This window comes from Carassius auratus, chromosome 20 (genome assembly GCF_003368295.1).
Source record: "Carassius auratus strain Wakin chromosome 20, ASM336829v1, whole genome shotgun sequence".
NCBI classification, from domain to species: domain Eukaryota; kingdom Metazoa; phylum Chordata; class Actinopteri; order Cypriniformes; family Cyprinidae; genus Carassius; species Carassius auratus.
The window spans coordinates 11,793,621-11,812,483 of NC_039262.1; the positions used below are offsets into that span (position 1 = coordinate 11,793,621).

An 18,863-nucleotide genomic window follows, 5' to 3' on the forward strand; every position below is an offset into this window, starting at 1 on the left:
AGTGGGTGGACGATGTGTTATCATTGAATCGGCATGACCAGCTCCCATGAGGACCAGACACCCACAGTCGTGACAAACAGACCTGCCTTAAAAGGACATCAGGTAAACCAGACTAAATCAGAGGGGCACGAAAGACAGGCAATGTGGGTCTGTAATCCAAGGCAGAACTCTTTTGATTTGGAATTAGGAATAATGGAGAAGTAATTCATTTAGCAGGGTGTAACGGAAACAGACTGTAGCATAGATGTCACAGATATGTAGCTCAAGTAATTGTTGGTTTTGTTAACAAAACATTAATGTAAAAAATTCTAAAAAACAAAAAGGTTCCTTAAGGACACTTCGAAGTCATCATAGCCACCCAGATCCAGTATCCAGATCAAATGGTGGTTCAGCACCTAGGGTGACCTCTACAGCCCTGAATGTCAGTGGAGACAATGACCATCAATGAGCTCCAGATAGATCCCATCCAAAGACCTCATTACCTAGACGGCCATTGGGACAAGACTACAGAACCAGATGAGTCCTCTGTACAATCTGACTTTGTTGCAGCCTAGAATTAAACACTGGTTTCATTTGGCCAGAGAAGAACAGCACTATTTCGATGCATTAATTCCCTGTTTAATACTGTAAAGCTGCTTTGACACAACCAGCATTGGAAAGCACTGTATAAATAATGGTGACTTGACTTGACCAAAGAAATTCTTTTTTTTTGTGTGTATAGGCTACTTCACGCAAGTATGTGAATACAAACCAGTTATCATTTAGAGGCCTCTGCCATTTAAACTCACTCTCTTAAAGTTAATAAGTTAGTGCAAGATGTGTTTCACTCTTAAAGGGTTAGTTCACCCAAAAATGAAAATTATTGGGGTGAATAAAGGCCTCCTGTAATGAATCCATGCATTTTTGCAAGGAAAATATCCATATTTCAAAAGTAATAAACACTTTTCTCTCACCTCCCTTATCTGTCATATGTCGAAGCCGTTCCGGCGGATGATGCAGCATGTATGCACAGCACACGTGCCTCTGAGATATGCTAGTCTCGCAAATTTGTTTATAGAACCAAAGTTGCCTAACTTTAGCAAGGTTTTTGTTTTGTTTCACCGCGTTCGTCACTAATCATGCAACGGCGAACAGAGTGTGAGCGGACTGGAGTGGGAGCAGAGCGCTGTGATTTTGACGTGAGGAGCGGACTTTTTAAAAGTCGGAGCATTGTGATTTTTTCTCGCTCCAAGAGCGCTCCACCACCACTCCATCACGAGAGCAGTTCATGCCACCGACCTGTAATATAACTGCATATTTAGCAAGAATTCACGCGTTAAACATATTTACTGTAGCTATCTTGATAGAGAAGGAACACTCAAATCAGAAAGAATGTGAAGGCTATGATGACGGCAATGGACATGAGCGGGAAGTTATAATTCTCAAGGAATTTGTTTGTTCCTTCTGGAAATAGATATTTTCAGCTGACAGCATGATTTAAACAAGTATTTCAACAATTATTCACACGCAGTCGCTCTCTCAGTAAAAATCAGTAAAAATCCATTGTAGGAAAAAGAATTGACATATGTCTTCTAATAGCTCTTTACTGTATTCTTGAAAGTCATGCTGGGCTGTTTTAACTCACAATCTATAATGTAATTTATTTATGGATAAGCATAAAACAGCGCCACAAAGTGGATTATCAAAGAATGAAAACAGAGCGGGCAGACATTGTGCTTTGCGTTTCTTGTAAACAAACACTTGCACATTTTACAATAAACGAGCAAGGCAATATATAGGTACTATTCATAGTAGGGCCTACTTTTTGTTTCATGAGAAGAATTATTTGGTTCTAATTAAGGACGTTTTTATTAAACAGCTTGAGATGTCTTAGTCAGGTCTAACCCATTGAGAACGAAAAGTTCCTTCCATGCTAAACTAATTTGTTTGGTCAAATACAGAGTTTAAATGCGTCACGGTGAGCACCACAAGAGGTTTCCAGGCATCTAGAGATAGTTTCCAAAACCACAAACTCACTGGCTGCAAAGGCAGTCGAGCTGGTTGGGGAACATGTAGGCTTTTAACCAGACATAAACTCATTTGAGAGCCTGAGTTAGGCATTTTAAGTAGATAATTATAGCAAAATACAGGCTATGTGTACGGGATGGATGTTTTTGTGCTGATATTTAGAGCTCAGCATTGAGGTGGCCTTACAACATTTGTCTTTTATATAAATCCCTAAGACCATCACCCACTACACCTAACATGTTTCTTAGATACTTATAGAGTGATACATAATTAAAAAGCCCCTTTAGAGCTTTGGGTCAAATAATGAGAAATATCACCATCTAGAGGTTAGTGATGGAACTATCCTGCAAACATAGAAACAAACACTGTTCAAGTTCAATTTGGCCCACGTGTTTGATTAGTTCACTATGTTTCTGCTTTCCTACAGACCTACACAGATAGCTCCCTGTTTCGACGTTGCAACCCAATTTCAAAATACTGCAATAGGGCACAGGTGATTATTATTATTTGTGCAGTTACTGAACATCAGTAATAATACATCTAAAAAGCTACATCATTTCACATGGTAATGCAGGCTAAAGAAATCAGTAAAGCAATTAATTGTCACACACATTACAGAACCATGATGTTCAGTTTGACAAATTATTCTTCCTTGCTATGTTTTGACAAGCTACTGTTTATTTGTAGCCCAGGTAAACAAAACTACAAAAAACAATGCACCAAATTATCATTTAAAAGAAAGCAGTAGTGTAATTTTATTTATAAATTTGACAGGCATAATATAAAAGTAAAGCTTTCATAATTAATAAAAAATATATAGTTACTCTTTTGCACGGTATTCAAGCTATTGTGTTTGATATGGTCGGTTAAATATAGGGATAAAATATCCTGGATAGGTTTGGAATGATCATTTGCATGGCAAATATTAGCTGCCATTATCCGACAGCCAGAAGGTTGTAATAATTCAGCCGGCAGCCTGTAGTCTGTCTAAAGAAAATACTTATGTGATAAATTAATCATTGTCTGATAAAACTGTATAAACACACCTTATAAGATATGGATTGCATTCATATTCGTGAATTTACATGACTTTTCATATCAAATACATCACACAAATCACCAATTTTTAAACGTTTATTTTGTTTCTTAATTCCAAGAACATATCAAACACTGAAGGAATTTTTTTTATGTGATCAGAAACAATATTTGCATATATTCCTTGCAATATTTTTACAACACAAAACAAATATTTTCACTACATTTAGATCACAACTCCACCCAAACACACCGCTGAACAGCCAGTGCAAATGTCTAAGCTGTTTGTCTGTAAATTAAAATTACTTGCTTGCTTTGGTCCTTTTTGTTTAAAACCCCAATCACAAATGTAACTTCTGATGAAGAACACAAGTGGGCTGCATAAACCCCACTGTAACACAGTTCTGATATACTTTTTAAACAATCCATAGATTAAGTCATTAAGCTATGTATGCCGGAATAGGTCAGTTTACTTGAACGTGACAATGTATTTTAAACAGAAGCGTGGAGCACCAACTGCCACAAGTTTAGCCAGACTGCCTGCTCTTAATCCAATCAGTAACTGCGTCTAGATTAATCTGTATGATCTCATGGCCCCGTTGATAGTTCATGGATCACAGCTCCAAAAACCTGCTCTCTAGCCTGTATGAACATCACGTGATTAAACTTGAAAAACACAAAACCAGATTCAACTTGAAAAACACATAACCAAAAACAAAACAACCTGGCTATTTCACAGGATAAGATAATGCTTGCTGAAGTACTTGTATATTAATAAAAACATGTAATGATTTACCCTACACCCTTGTGCAAGCATTATATGGCATACTTCACATCAAGCCACAATAATTTTAGGTGTGAAATATGTGAAATGTTAAGACCTCTTATAAGCCCATTTAAGCTTTAGATGGACTCTAAACAAAAGCATATAGTTTGATAGCTCTGAACAAAAACAGCGTAGGCTGATAAGTTTTGTATATCAAGTAATCCTTATTAGAAACAGATAGCCTGTGTACAAACTGAAAGATTTTATAAATCTGTTTATATGACGTGTATTTCTTTGGGATACTGAAATAACTACACAATAAATGTTTTTACTCCATGAAACACAGTTCACATTAACTCTGTGAACGCACACTAAATTAGGGATGCATTGACAATAGTTTGCATAGATTCCTGGGTTTTGTATGAGGGACGGTTAAGCAAATACAGCTAGCTGAAAGGCATCAACAAGAGTGTTTCTCTCTGCTTTTTATCAAATACAGTATTTTTAGTGTTCTGGTGCAAGGAGGGAAAAGTGCCCGCATACTATCAACATTTCTATTCTCCTTTATTATCTCTTTAAAAGCTTTAAAAATTACATCATTTTCTCACCCTCATGTCATTCCAATCATTACTTTTTTTTCTTCTTCTGCGGAACAGAGAAAAAAATATTTTGATCGATGTTTGAACAGTTTGGACCCCAATAACTTTAATTTTATGAACAAACACAGTACATAAAAAGCAGACTTTTTTCAAAATCTCAACAGAAGTGAGTCACAAAGGTTCAGAATAACATACAGTAAGGGTGAGTAAATGATGAAAGAATTAGTCTGGGTGAACCATCCCTTTAAGGGCAAATGAACATGGAATATTATGACAAATAACGCCACCAGAGTTACTTGATATAATGTCAAAATGAAAGCAGTATATACTTATGTTCACTAAAAAAGCACCACCTATAAAAACAAATTACCTTTTTGACAAAAGTCCTCTTAAATACGAAAGTTAAAATGTTGATGTGTACCACTGTTAAAGCTTCATGAACAGATATTATTAACTAGATGTAAAACTATTAGCCACTGGTCAGTTTCATAACTACAGACCTATTTAGCATTTTCAACTGAAACACCACTGATAGTGTGATTTAGTCAATATCTAGACCTAACCAGTGTCTGGATATCCATTTCGAAGTATGAGAAAATGAAGACAAACGCTTGAGGCACTATGTCCCACCAAAAACATTGAGCAACACATCCAGAATTTGCATACACATAGAAAGTGCAGTTGCAAAGGTTACAATTGGTGTCTAAGTGCATAGATTGGTTCTCACATTTACAGTATGGCTTATTTCAAAGATTCAAGGGTTTCAGAGAGAGAGGCCTCTCATTGTCTCTTGGTGTGCTTGGAGTTGTAGTGGCTCCGCATGTCTTTGCGGAGACGGAACTTCTCTCCGCAAACGCCACAGATGTACAGATGCACATCCATGTGCTTCTCAAGATGTTCGCCGCTGGGGAAAATCTGGAAACACACCTGGCAGATAGTCTCTCCGGCAGACAGGTGAGAGATCATGTGTCGCACGTGATCATGTTTGAGGAACGTACCCTGATCACACACAGGGCATATGTACCGCGCCATTCCCTTGTGCATGTCAGTGTGCAACCGCAGCTGTCGCTCGCGCAGAAACTGTTTCCCGCAGGTCTGACAGGTGAATTGCTTTTCCTTGGTATGCACGGTGTAGTGCTCCCGTAGATGACACCTTTGGTAAAAGCCTTTCCCGCAAATTGCACAGAAATGCTTACGCCGATGGTCTGGCTCACCACCTTCTTCCAACAGAACCGGGCCGGAATGACTCCTGCTCCGGACAAGCCAACGTGTGCTCCACCGCAAGACTTTCACTTTCAAATATCATTCCACATAGTGGACAGCGAAAGCCCAGGTCGGCCCCTTCCAGCAAGCTTTCTTCCATAGCCTCGGCATCTTCAAGCAGAAGCGAATCTTCACCTGGGGAGTCCATCTCAGTCCCTTGGGGTTCACCGCAGCGCTCGGCGTGCTCCTGCAGCTGCCTGCCTTTAATGAGCACTTGGCCGCACCTTCCACAGGCGCAGATATGTCCCATGTGGCTGGATATGTAATGAGCAGACTGATCCTCCTCCGTCAACAGGGCTCCACACAACTCACATGGAATGCAAGTGCCATCTTGCTTTTCCTCTTTGACCCGGTGAACCTTTGGATCTGTATCTAACCCTGTGCTTTGGCCCTCCAAAGCATCCATGGCTGATACTCCAGCCTCCTCCCCACTGTCCAACTTCATCTGGTCTGCAAGATTGTCTTTGTACACTCTGGTACGAACTTTGCAGCTCCCTACATTATGGTTCCCTACCTTTACGACTTTTATAGTTTCCAAATCGGTTTCAGAATCATCATCTCGCTCCACTTTAATGGTAATATTCTTGGTGAAGGCAGCTTCGCCGTCCATGCCGGTGGCGACGGACCTGATCACTGACTGTGTGTCTGGCTTGTGGTCTGGCCAGTCCTCTTCACCCTTACAAACCGTTCTGTGCTCATCTGTACCCTCTGAGGTCGAACTCTCTGCTTTTCCGGCATCACCGTAAACCTCCTTGCTGGCTTTGGGAGTCTGGAAAGCTTTGCGATTGGTGCACGTGAGGATGTGTTCGATGAGCAGCTTTTCACAGCTGAACACAAAACCGCAATCGTCGCAAGTGTATGTACGACCAAATCGAGGACGTTCTTTCATGGCAGAGCTTCGGCCTAAAGTTCTCTTCCTCAAGTCACATGGCTGGTCTGCAACGGTCTCTGAGTGTGGTGGAGGGTGTGGTATGACCACATCTTCGGCAGGCCTGACAGTTGAGATGTTAATGGTCTGACGAGCAGTTGTGGTTGAGGCTTTTGGTGCGCGTTCATTCTCAGAAGGGCTTGGTCGCTGCTGCTCAAACATTCGAACGCCGAACATCATCTTGCTTCCCACCACGCTGGATGAGGACGAGGAACTGGATGATGAAGAGGATGATGCAGAGGATGAGGGTGTCAGATTGGATGTTCGGATGTCTCTGAGGTCCTCCAGTGAGTCGGGGATGTAGTACATTTGTAGGTAGGCCATAGATGATTTCAGCTCTTCAAATTCATAGTGATCTACTACTATTCGGCCAAGGTACATGAGCTGCAGAATGAGATCAAAGCACTCTGCACTAATCTGCATGTTGCTGAGATCAAACCGTGTGGTTACCTGCTGATCTCGGATGAACATCATTCTGAAGTAAGAGCTGCAGGCCGCCAACACGGCCTTATGGGCCCTAAAATAAATGTCCCCTATGGCAATGCAGCAGTCACAGAGGAAACCCCATTCCCTTTGGTTATTGAGCTGCTGTAGGACATGCTCACTGTGGCTTGGTCTTGCCATTACCCTGTGAAGAATTGTAAAGAAACACGATACATCAGCAATCTTTCTTCTTCTCACAGGTGCCCTATTATGATAATATAATGGCTCATGCATTGCATGCAACTGTGGAATGGAAACATGAGTGCACAGATCTCAAGATTCACTTTTAAAAGTTGGACTATTTTTAACTTGACATGCTGCCTTAAAAACATAACACTAATGACAGGACGTTCAAAACCAGCTAAAGATGTGTGAACGCTTATGGCTGTAGCTTAAAAAGTGGATTTCTTTTCCACTTCTATGACAAGGTTTATCATACCAACTTTCAAAGAACTAAAGTACAGCAGGCTAATTCAAGTAAAAAATATCTAAATTAAATAATACTGCTGTTCAAAAATTTGGGGCCACTAAGCTTTTTACGATTTTGAAAGAAATATCTTATGCTCACCATAGCTGCATTTATTTAATTTAAAGCACAATAAAAAATTTAATTTTTAGTGGAATAGTGGATATTCTAATATAAAAATAGTGTAATTTTCAGATTCTTTGCAACTTGTAGAATCCGGGTTTACTATTCAGAATAAAATCATAAAAAGCAAATGACAGCAGAAGAGAAAATCGTGTTCATACAATTAATAAGCTTAGTAAGAACTGGTTTAAATAGTACTTGTTTCCGTCGTTCGGCTCCATCACAAGCCAAACAGAGAGGTTTACATCCCGCCCCCGCGTTCTCATTGGCCTATTTTAGAGACAGAATCATGCGGGCGTTGTGGCTGTCAATCATTTCCCACTTAAAAGTAAAATCAAACTACTTGGACAACACGCTACAGATCGGACCATACAATTATCCTTAGTGACAACATAAAGAAGTTAAAGGCTCTGTTACTTAAGATACGGTCTAACCGAATATATCTGACCATTGTCGAAGGGAGAGCTCTCACGCAAGCATGCAGTGCCACCCCCGCGCAGCTTCCCGCACATACGCTATGAGCTTCACATTACTGCAGCTCGTGTTTACACGCAAAACACACTGAAAATACTCACCGACGGTAATGGGCGCTAACTTGTAGCGAACGACAGAATTCAAGTTAAAACACAGAGCGAAGAAGTTCCACGTCTTTTGCCTTCGTCCAAGTGAAAACTTGGGACGAGAATAGCTAATCTCGAGGGCGAAGCCCCTTCTCTGCAGCGCGGATGAAAGAACTTCCGCACAGCCGCTCTGCGAGCTCTATCACCGCACTGAGATCCGGCCCCGCTCACGCAAATCCAGCCCGCCCCAGCACGCGCAGCAGTGAAAATGCAACCAAACCATGTATGAAAATATGCCCTTCAGGACGAACCCTTGCGGTGACATTCGTGCTGAAATATATCTTACATTTCGCACCTTTTCCACAAGAACTACTTTCAAATTATTATTATTAGTATTATTTTAGGCTGTGTGTTTACATTACACATTTCCTCGCTTTCCTCTGAGAGGAACTTAATTTCTGAAAAAAAAAAAAAAAAAATGTTTTTATGGAATGGGAATTTTCAGTTGTAAAAACCATCAGATTACAACATAAATTTTTCACATAGGTATTAGGTATTACTGTAGCATACCTATGTGATAATTGTAATAATAATAATAATAAAAAAAACAGATGATTTCTAAATCGAATTATCATTCGACACTAAAGAACAGAAACATATCGAACGAGCATGTAAATACAAGCTTTGTATGTTTACACTAAGTGTATGTCTGGATCAGCTAATGTACAGTACAGTCACGTGACGGATAACATGCTTAGCCGTCAATCGCTTAGGAAGAACCGCGAGACCATAAGAGAATTTTACTGCTGCAACAAACACGAAATAATTATCCGTTTCTCTCGTATAGTTGGTAAGAACGCATTTTTGGGACCGTGTGAATGCATTATGTCTGTGCTTTGGTAGGCTACATGCATGTTTTGTTGGCCAAGGTGCATGAAAACGTATTCTACACCGTTTCTTCGACAACACTTGATCGGTGTAGACCAGACGTGTGAAAATTATGATGATTCTGTCGCGGACAAATCTGCTGAGAGTCAGAACATGTATATAACAGAAGCACGAACTTAGCAGCTCCTACACGCTATTTTGAGTATTATCCATTCATTCATGGAATTTTCTTATGCGACGAACATTGCTGTTTGTAAATTTCCTCTGCTGTCAGGTATTGTCTGGACAGGTCGGCATGCAAATATTTTTAAATGTTGCGGTGTACACATTGAATACAAATCAGTCGTTCCTGTTTCTCCGTTTATATTTACGAAAGTCAAATTACATGCAATGTGAAATTCTGTTGTAGATTTAAGTTATATATTAGGAAAACCTACAACGAAATTCTTACGGAATTTCAGAGTAATTTGTTTTGTATGAGGAATGTAAGAATATCATTTATCAAACCATAATCATATTAGGTTTCACTGTAAAACAAAAATGGCAATCCTTTCCAGATGTAAACACCTGGTTTGTTAAAAAAAAATTTTATGGCTATTTTGATCGATAGGGGTCGCCAGTTACTTAGTCAACTAACTCTTCATAGAGTCACTTCATTAGTTGGTTCTGCCAATTGCTGGTCCATCATGTTGAGAAATATTTGGGACAAGAAAAAATATAATGTCCAAGAAGACATGATCATGAACAACATGTTCAGTCTAGTTTAAAAGTATGTGCTTTGGTATGTAAATATAGATTATTCAGTAATATCAATAAGTTTTTCTTAAGGTTGCTGTATTTCACCTGAGCAAAATATTACTCTTTGTAAATTAAAAACATAGCCTATGACATAAAAAATAAAATAAATAAATGGAAGCATTTTCATCATAGATCATAGTTTTTTTTTTTTTTTTTTTTTGTAGGTAGTATTATCTATCCCAGTGTACTATAGGCTATTCAAATTATGCATAATAGTTTATTTGGTTGACATTTGTTTTCTATGCATGTATGTATGTTCTATGTAACAGGTTGAGATGGACGTGTCCAGCCATAGTTTGTTCCTCCTGCAGCAGCTGAACGTCCAAAGGGAGTTTGGCTTTCTGTGTGACTGCACTGTTGCCATTGGCAACGTATACTTCAAGGCTCATCGTGCAGTCCTTGCTGCCTTCTCAAACTACTTCAAAATGATCTTCATCCACCAGTCCAGGTTAACAAAAACTCCATTTTGAATGTATCTTGAAGTGTACGGGTCACCCATAATGCTTACTCTACTAAGCAAATAAGCATGGCTTGATTGATAAACATTAAAAGTTGTAGCATATTAATAATAATGCTTAATAAATGCTTAATAAATGCAAATGCTTAATAACCATGCTTTGAAATAAATAATAAATTGCTGATTGTATTTTTAATGACTTTCCTGCTTTTTCAGTGAGTGCATCAAGATCCAGCCCACAGATATTCAACCAGATGTCTTCAGCTACCTGTTACACATCATGTACACAGGCACGGGTCCCAAACAACCCGTAGACCAGGGCAGGCTTCAAGAAGGCATTAAGTTCCTCCACGCGTACCAGCTCTGCCACAAAACAGGCGAAGGCGGTCCTGATGCATCTTCTGAGCCCATCCGTATGTCCAACCTGTATGGCATCCAGATTTCTTCACAGCTTTCCAGCAAAGAGAGCTCTGACCTGAAGGCTGGTGGTTCACGGGACCCTGAGGACGGCCGTTCCAGCACTAGGGCCGATCGCACACATGGCCGTTTAGCTCTCGCTGTAGGGCTGGAGGGCATAACGTCTGAGCGACAGCCTCAAAGCTTCCATGCCGTTTCCTCGGTGGCCTCGGGGGACGACTCTGACATTTCCGCACGGATCAAACAGGAAAGGGTAGAGGAGGAAGAACAACAGGAATGCGAAAAAGAGCTCTGCTCTCTCTCCCCAGCCCAGGTGAGTCCCTGTCAGGCAGGACTGTTCAAAGATGGCCCTCTTGAGCTTTTATGCCCCCGGTGCGGTGAACGCTGTCTGTCACCGGAAGGCCTGCAAGAGCACCTATTTACCCACGCACCCTGTGCGCTTGAGGCTGGTGTTCTGATGGAAGGCCCATCAGAAGACAAAACCGGGGAAAACAAATCCCTAGAGGAGAGTCAGCCTTATAAGGAGCACATAGACTCTGGTAGTCTGGAGGAGGCCTTACGGCAGAGTCAGGCCCTGGCAGATGAGCTGGCCGTGGAACTCAGGCGAGGTGGTGGGACCAGACGGAGTGGCAGCCCATTGGCAGCCTTCACGCGAAAACGAAAGATGGCATGTGCCGTCTGCAACCTTCGCTTCTCTCAGAAGAGCCAGCTGCAGGAGCACATGTTCGCACATGTGGGCAAGCCTCTGCGATACCATCGCTACAGCCGCTTTTGCGGGGCAGCCAAATATTACCACAGCCATGGGAGATGAGGCAGCCAAGGACACTCAGGATAATGGAAGCTCCTGCTACTCTCTGGACTCTGAGGTCTCTCAGGAGAGCGTGGATGCAGTGACTGTGGAATGACTTCGAGTTTGACATATATTCATGCAAACACACAGTGTCTGTTAAAGGAGTATTCTGAATTCCAGTACGTCAAGCTCAACGGCATTTGTGGGAGATTGATTACAACAAAAATTAATTTCCACCTGCCCCACATTTTCTTTAAAATGAAAGGAGCTAAAATCTTGATTACAGTGAGGCATTTACAGTAGAATAGGGCCAATCTGTAAAATATTTAATACTATACTATTAGTATCTTTATACTATATAATAGTATATTATTAATTTAGTACTTTTAATACTCACTGTTTCAATAAGACATAAGCATTTTAATTTGTTAAAAAAATCTCTTAACTCTTTTTTTGTGTATCCAATTTTACAACCTCCATGACAACATAAAGGCCAAAGTATACTTCAGTTTTTATGCATACACTGGAGTATGCGTACAGTGCTTTTGACATAATGCTTAATTTTTAACAGAATAATGTATGTTTCTGCTTTTAATTCCTACAAAATTGGTCTATATTCATTTACATTCAATGGTGCCTTACCATAATCTACATTTTTGCTTTTTTAAGAGAACAGGGGGCAAGTCAAAATTATTTTGTTAATCAACATTATTCTTCATCTACTGTCGATTGAGCTTAACTTTTATTACACCCATAATTTTTGTTTTCTGCCTCAGCACTTCTGTCCTGTCACAAAAGTCCTTGTCAGTGTTAAAACACAAGAATTGAATTATTGATGTTTGTAGTGTCATTGTAGAATAATGTTGCTTACTCTTGGATGACTGAACACTGTTTGATCAATTATATATTTAAAGGAAGTATTAGATTGACAAGCACATGCCCATGAAACTCAAATAGCACTATGAAGTGCTACATTTTACCACAATCAAAAAAAAAAAAAAAAAATATATATATATATATATATATATATATATTTTTTTTTTTTTTTTCAGAGGCCAGCTTAAGCTAATAACATAATTATTTAGTGTTTATTTTTGGGTTGTGGCCTAAAGAGTGAAACTGAGCATAGAGTCTAAATGATTTCTTCCCTAAATCAAATTTCCTATAAGAAACTGGTTCAGTGCCTTACAACATTTTTTGCCAAACATCTCTGTAAAGAAAAGCACTTAAACTATTGCTCAGCCAGTGGAACCAAATCCAGCTGTTTTTCTTTTTTCAAGTTAACTGTGAACAGTGCCTATTTGTGCAAAGTTGTCCAAGACATCTACACAATCAGAATATTCTATCAAATGAATGTGTGCAACTGGTACTTTTCTAAAAGCTTTTTGATATGTTGAAGGACTTTCACGATTATATTGTGTATGAAACACAGAGTATAATCTAAGTTTGCAAACAAACTAACTTTATAAACCAAAACATAACTACAAAGATGGGACAATGCCAATGTAAAAGTCTAATATAACACTTCTCGACAAAAACAGCAATGGCACATTCAGTAATATTTCAAAAGCTGAGACATGACAAAATGTTTTATTTATAATGATTTATCATCTTCCAAGACATAACTGATGGTAGACATTGTTCTTTGTGTTGTATTTGAACTGTCAAAGCACCACTTTTTGGCAGTTATATTAATTGAATACTCAAAATCGAGGCTGGTGTACTGTGATGAGTATTTTAAAAGAGCAAAACTTGCATTTGTGTTATTGTGTGACCTGTGTAGTGCATTTAAACAGTCCCTTTCGATTTTAATCATCATCAGCACTGAATGCCATTCATTCGTGACCATGTGTTTGTTTTTGTTTTTTTTTTGTTTTTTTTTAATAAATGGCACATTGAATAAACTGTTTTATAATGCATCTGCTTTGGTCATATATTTGTCATTGGTTTCCTTGGCACTGACTGGGGATTGTTCATCCCAAATTAAATTCTGTCATTATTTACTCACTCTCATGTCATTACAAACGTGTGTATAATTGTACTTTTTTTTTTTTTTTGGTCTTTACAATGAAAGTAAATGGACTTCAGTGTAGTTTTGGTCCCCATTGACTTTCACTGTTTGGACAAAAAGTGTTGTAACATTATCTAATATATTCTGTTTTAGTTTTCCCAGAAGAAGCAAAATCATACAGGTTTGTAACAACATGAAAGTAAGTAAATTCATGACAATTTTCATTTTTGCTGAACTATCCCATAATTGACCACCTTGTAGTAACATCTCAGTGCCACAAGAGAGTAGCATTTAGTCACAATCTGTGTAATTATCTTTAAGAGTAACTCCCAAGCTTGACATGTACAGTATACAGTGACTACACATCTAACAATTACACTTAAGGCTTCAGTCAGGGCCTCATTTAAATCTGAAAAGAGCATCCTATATACACACCTGGGTTCTCAGACCACATATTTTCATTAAAAACATTGCCCTAAATGTTGACAGAAGGCAGTGTCACATTAGCATGTGGCTTATTGCCTTCTCGGAGTCGTGTGGGATGTTCAATGCTACAGAAACTTGACTGCAGTGACATTGCCATAAAAAATAGGAACAACAAAAGGTAATATTAATGAATATATGACAAAAGTTAATCATGCAAGTACGAACTTACATCATTAAAAAGACATAATATTACAAACTTTTCCACAATCAGACATCAATAATAAACATCACCATTGTTTGTTTATACACACCACTTCCTTTTCTCTTTTTTCCATCTGTTAAACACAGCTTTATTTATACCATCATAGAGAAATATGAAACCATTTGCTAAATAAAGAATACAGATGATGTGTGGTTACGGATTGTGCTGCTGCTCGATTGTGAGTTGCTCCACAGCGCCACGAATGGCTGCTTGCACCATTGAAACTGCCGTCTGAATCAGCAAGGTCTCATTACAATGGCTGTGGTCCAGTTCTGGAGACACATTTGGGTCAGAAGGACGCAGTGTGTTGATTTTTAGGCTGTTTATTCTTAAATGTTGCCAGGATCCATTCACTGTGAGACCATCAAACTGAGGTGTCTCATTCATGTTTTCTTCCTCTGATGAATATGCTTGCTCTATGGTAATCACTGGCTTGCATTTGACATCATTTTTAAGAGGCTTCTCAATTAAGACACCACCTGATGATGTGCCTGGAAACTCACTGCAACATGATGGAGGAACCTCATATTCCAGAAAACCATTAGTTTTTAATACCTGGTTTTCTTCTTTATTTAAATGAACATCTTGGTCAAGACATATTTCCTTCTTCTCATCCATGTGGTCAGACTCGATATGTGTGTTAACGCTCACCTCTGCATTGAATTTAAATGTCTCTGGAATGCTTTCCGCTTTTATGACTTGTTCTTCTTTTTCTTTACAGGAAATGTCCAAAGCAGCCTCAGGTGATTGATTCAGTTGATCAGCTTCTTCTTTTTGTGATTCCTTGGGAGCGTTGTACTCAAACTGATCAATATGAGATGATTTCTTCTTTCTTGGAAAGATGCGGGAGATCTTTTTAAATGTCAAACCTTTTGGTGCCGTTATCTCTTGATAAACCATGCTGTTGTCTTGCTCTCTACATCCCCTTCCAAGATTGACATTGGATGTGGTAGATCTCTTAGAAAGGGGCCACACTATAAAGAAAGCCCTAATTTTACTTTTGCCCTTAGGAGCCTCATTGTTTACATCATTCAGTTTATTATCATCCATGGAGTTACACATACTGTGCTGAGTTTCGTTTATGTTTTTCCTCATTTTTTCATGATTCAAAATCTCATTTTCTGTTCTGTCTGATTCCTCCCTCTTTCCACACCTGAGGAGTGAGGAAAACGTCCTTTTAATGGATGTTTTTGAAGTGCTTCTGGTCATTTTTGTTTTACTTTCCATATTTTCATCTTTGCTTTCATTATGCTCCAATGTTACAAGAATTCCTGAGATATCTCCTGGAGCATCTGGCTGGGTTTCCTTCTCCTCTGAGGGCTTTTCTGGGCTGTGGTGGGTAATAAGTGAGGATTCATTTCCATAATTTTCTTGATCATTATTCTCCGCTGTGCTATCACAACTTTTAGCTTGTCTTTGCCTTCTCTGAGATTTACCTTCCAGTTTCTCCCTTGATTTTGACTTTCCCAGCAAAAGTCTCGGAGGACCCGTCAGTTTTCTCTTCAAACCCACCCTCTCCTGACTGTCGGGTAATTCTGTCTCTTGTGTGGACATTGTTAATCAAACAGTACCAAAGTCAATAGCAGTCCACACTGGTAATAACGGATCAATTACACAAGCGGGTGTTTTTTCTGCTTACATACTGTCAGTTTAAAGATGTGGAGATGCTGCAAACCAACACAAAAAATTGTCTTGGTTAAGTTAAAGGTTTTCTGTATTTCATTTGTTGATTGAAATACACTTATTGCCTGATTTGTGTTCAGTGATATGCTTTTTGATGTATTATTTATTTAATTTTTTTTATCTTGAAGTATATTTTAATCAGACATGATACACTGGCTGTTACAGCACAGACAACATGAACTCACACTGGGTGTGCCACCAATGAAAAGTCTCTTTAAAAACACCCTTTACATAAAGAATTCAATAGGTGTTTTGCTAACAGCCTAACTTTATCTCCCAACACATTGTTTAAATGACAAAACTTGAAGGCTATTCCGACAAAACCCTATTTTGTTTGTGTCTGTAAATTAGAGACGAATACAGACGATACTTACTTTGACTTAATCTATTTGGTGATTAAAGATAACTCAGAACAGCAGATTCATTTAGATTTAAAATTCCCTACAACAATGTACGAATTAATAATACGTTAAAACTCCTACCTGTACAGCACAGAGCACGAGGTAAAGTATTTTCACGGTTGTCTGGGGTGATGAGATTCCAAGAGCGTTGATAAATCCCCTCACAGATCTGCCGCGCTCAGAGACTCACAGCACTTTAAGCGCCTGTTTCCATGACGACCAGCTGATTGACAGTTTGTGCAGATTACCCATCCAATCAACACGGGGGAGGCTCTGCTAATGTGAAGAAATGATTGATATCCATCATACACACTTGCCATACACAATTTATTGACAGTTACATTTATTGACATCTTCCCCACCTTTATCCATACAAAAAAGTCGAAACACACTAAAAAGGAGTCAACTACAGGCGGCAAGGAAGTCGACCAGAAGTTGAAGTCGGGTGGGGGCTGCCATCTTATAACAGAACTTCACTTGTGTTAGCATTCCCATTGACTCCCATTCATTTTGGCGTCACTTTGAATAACTTTACATCTGAGGCGTTTAAAGACTCCGTTTGTCCATTATTTATTTTTAAAGATACACAACAACGTATAAAGGGCTCCATTACCTTCTATGTTACATTATGGCCCCGTATAAACAGTTTTTGTAAAAATAGGCTAACGATTGTGTCATAACCACTCGACTCTCTGTCTCATTACCGTACAGACAGGAGGAGAAGCTCGCAGGCAATTAACTTAATATGGCGTACTGGCTTTACATTTTAAAATACTATACAAAATAATTAATCAGAATACTTACTCCTGCTCACTCACGCCAAAGAACTCCCCGCTCAAGCTCGCCGTCTCTGCAAGATTAACGATGGCAGTTTGCAAGCACATCCACTTAGAAGATTTACATCTGTCAGACAGGTTGCTGAAGTCGTCAAGCTTCGTTTGAGTCTGCGCGTCAGAAAAGGAAGTGCTAAAAAACGCTAAAAATGGGCTTCACTTGTCGCTGTGTCCATTTCTTTTACTGTCTATGGTCAACTATGAGTACTTTTGGAACATGAAACCAAGTAGCAACCTTCTTCTCCCTCTCTTGGAGCCAACACGGAAGTGACTAAAACTGTAATTCATCCACTGTCCGCTAGAGGCTGGCTCCAAAAGGGAGTCAACCCCATAGGCTCCCCATGTTAAAATGCCCAACTTACAGTAGAGAAAATGTTTTTTTATTTTTTGTTGTTGTTGTTGTTGTTTTTTGGTCTATATAGATTATTTTGCCCTTGGTGACAACTGTGAGGGTGGTGATTTTTTTTTATAACACATCCATTTAAATTATATTAAGCCTTAAAGTTCTGCATAATTAAGGGCTCAGCCACTTGAGTGACAGGTGATTGCCGCTGCTGTCACCCCAGTCGAACCGTGTGGCTTCAGCCACCAGCTCCCGCCTTTTTGCCCATTTTCGATTATATGGGAGTAATGCTCGGTGATGCTCTGCCAAGATCGCGACGCCGCCTCTGCCCACTTTGGGCTTCAAAAACGCTCTTTGGAAACCAATGGGTGACGTCACGGACACTAAGTCCATCTTTTTATACAGTCTATGAATGAAACGCATTTCACACTTCCATTATTTAATTTAGGCTATCTACTTACAACATTCAATGTCAGTTAATGGTTAGTGTACATCGTTTTCAAATAATTTTGATAATATGACAACTGGAAATTATGCATAATATATTTGGTTTAGGCCTATGTGATAATTAGGCTACCTTGTTTTTTCTTCACACATTAAGTGCCTGCATTTCATCTCATTACTGGCAAATTTGTCTCCTTGTTAACCAAGCACTAAGTTTTGTTAATTTATTTTCTAATGAAATTGTTGGTCCTGATGAAAATGATGCAAAAATGAGGGACAATATTATGCGTGTAAAAACCGATTATTGTGACACACACACACACACACACACACACACACACACACAGCGCGTACGCGCATTAGGCTTCCATGTTTTATGGTGACATTCCATATGGCCTAGTGATTCATTGATGATTTAAGTATTAATCAATTTGATTATAGTCCTATAATTCATTGTATAAATTAATAGACCTGTTTATAAAAAAAGAAAAAAAACTTTTAAAGACATTTTCCATGCTGAGTTGGCTAATAGCCTAAACTTTAATTATCCTCACAGCGAGTCATGCGGTGATGTGCTATGGAATTATTGCGGGGCAAATGTAACAATAATAATAATAATAGGCCTAATAATAAAAAGAATGTAAAAGGCCTACATTAATTGGAAATGCTAAATCCTCTTAATATTGGCTATTTTTGATGCTTTTGACAATATGCAACTTAGCACAGGGAGGTTATCGCGGGGCCCCCCTGCAGTGTGTGCCCGTCCACTATGCCACTTTTGGGAAATAGTTGTATGAATTGTCGTCACTTTATTTTTTGTTAAAAAAACAAAACATTTTTTTTTTTCTGACAGTTGGCATTGAAAGTGACTGACACTTAA

General features: G+C 39.1%; 3 protein-coding genes across 3 annotated transcripts; 1 reads left to right on the forward strand and 2 right to left on the reverse strand.

Moving 5' to 3' along the window:
* Positions 1–3,125: 3,125 nt before the first annotated feature.
* LOC113120933 (zinc finger and BTB domain-containing protein 1-like) lies at positions 3,126–8,509 on the reverse strand. Its single transcript, XM_026291086.1, is given in 3 exon segments — positions 3,126–5,643; positions 5,645–7,226; positions 8,246–8,509. Coding segments are annotated over 2 exon segments (2,034 nt in total). The 5' UTR covers positions 7,223–7,226; positions 8,246–8,509; the 3' UTR covers positions 3,126–5,187.
* A 473-nt stretch (positions 8,510–8,982) lies between these two features.
* LOC113037833 (zinc finger and BTB domain-containing protein 25-like) lies at positions 8,983–12,554 on the forward strand. The gene is given in 4 exon segments (XM_026195177.1): positions 8,983–9,080; positions 10,186–10,364; positions 10,590–11,573; positions 11,575–12,554. Coding segments are annotated over 3 exon segments (1,278 nt in total). The 5' UTR covers positions 8,983–9,080; positions 10,186–10,191; the 3' UTR covers positions 11,696–12,554.
* A 76-nt stretch (positions 12,555–12,630) lies between these two features.
* Positions 12,631–16,633, reverse strand: LOC113120934 (uncharacterized). The gene is made up of 2 exons (XM_026291087.1): positions 16,445–16,633; positions 12,631–15,946 (listed from the first exon to the last, which is right to left on the reverse strand). The coding sequence occupies exon 2, from the start codon at positions 15,831–15,833 to the stop codon at positions 14,433–14,435; it is 1,401 nt and encodes a 466-aa protein (XP_026146872.1). The 5' UTR covers positions 15,834–15,946; positions 16,445–16,633; the 3' UTR covers positions 12,631–14,432.
* Positions 16,634–18,863: the final 2,230 nt, after the last annotated feature.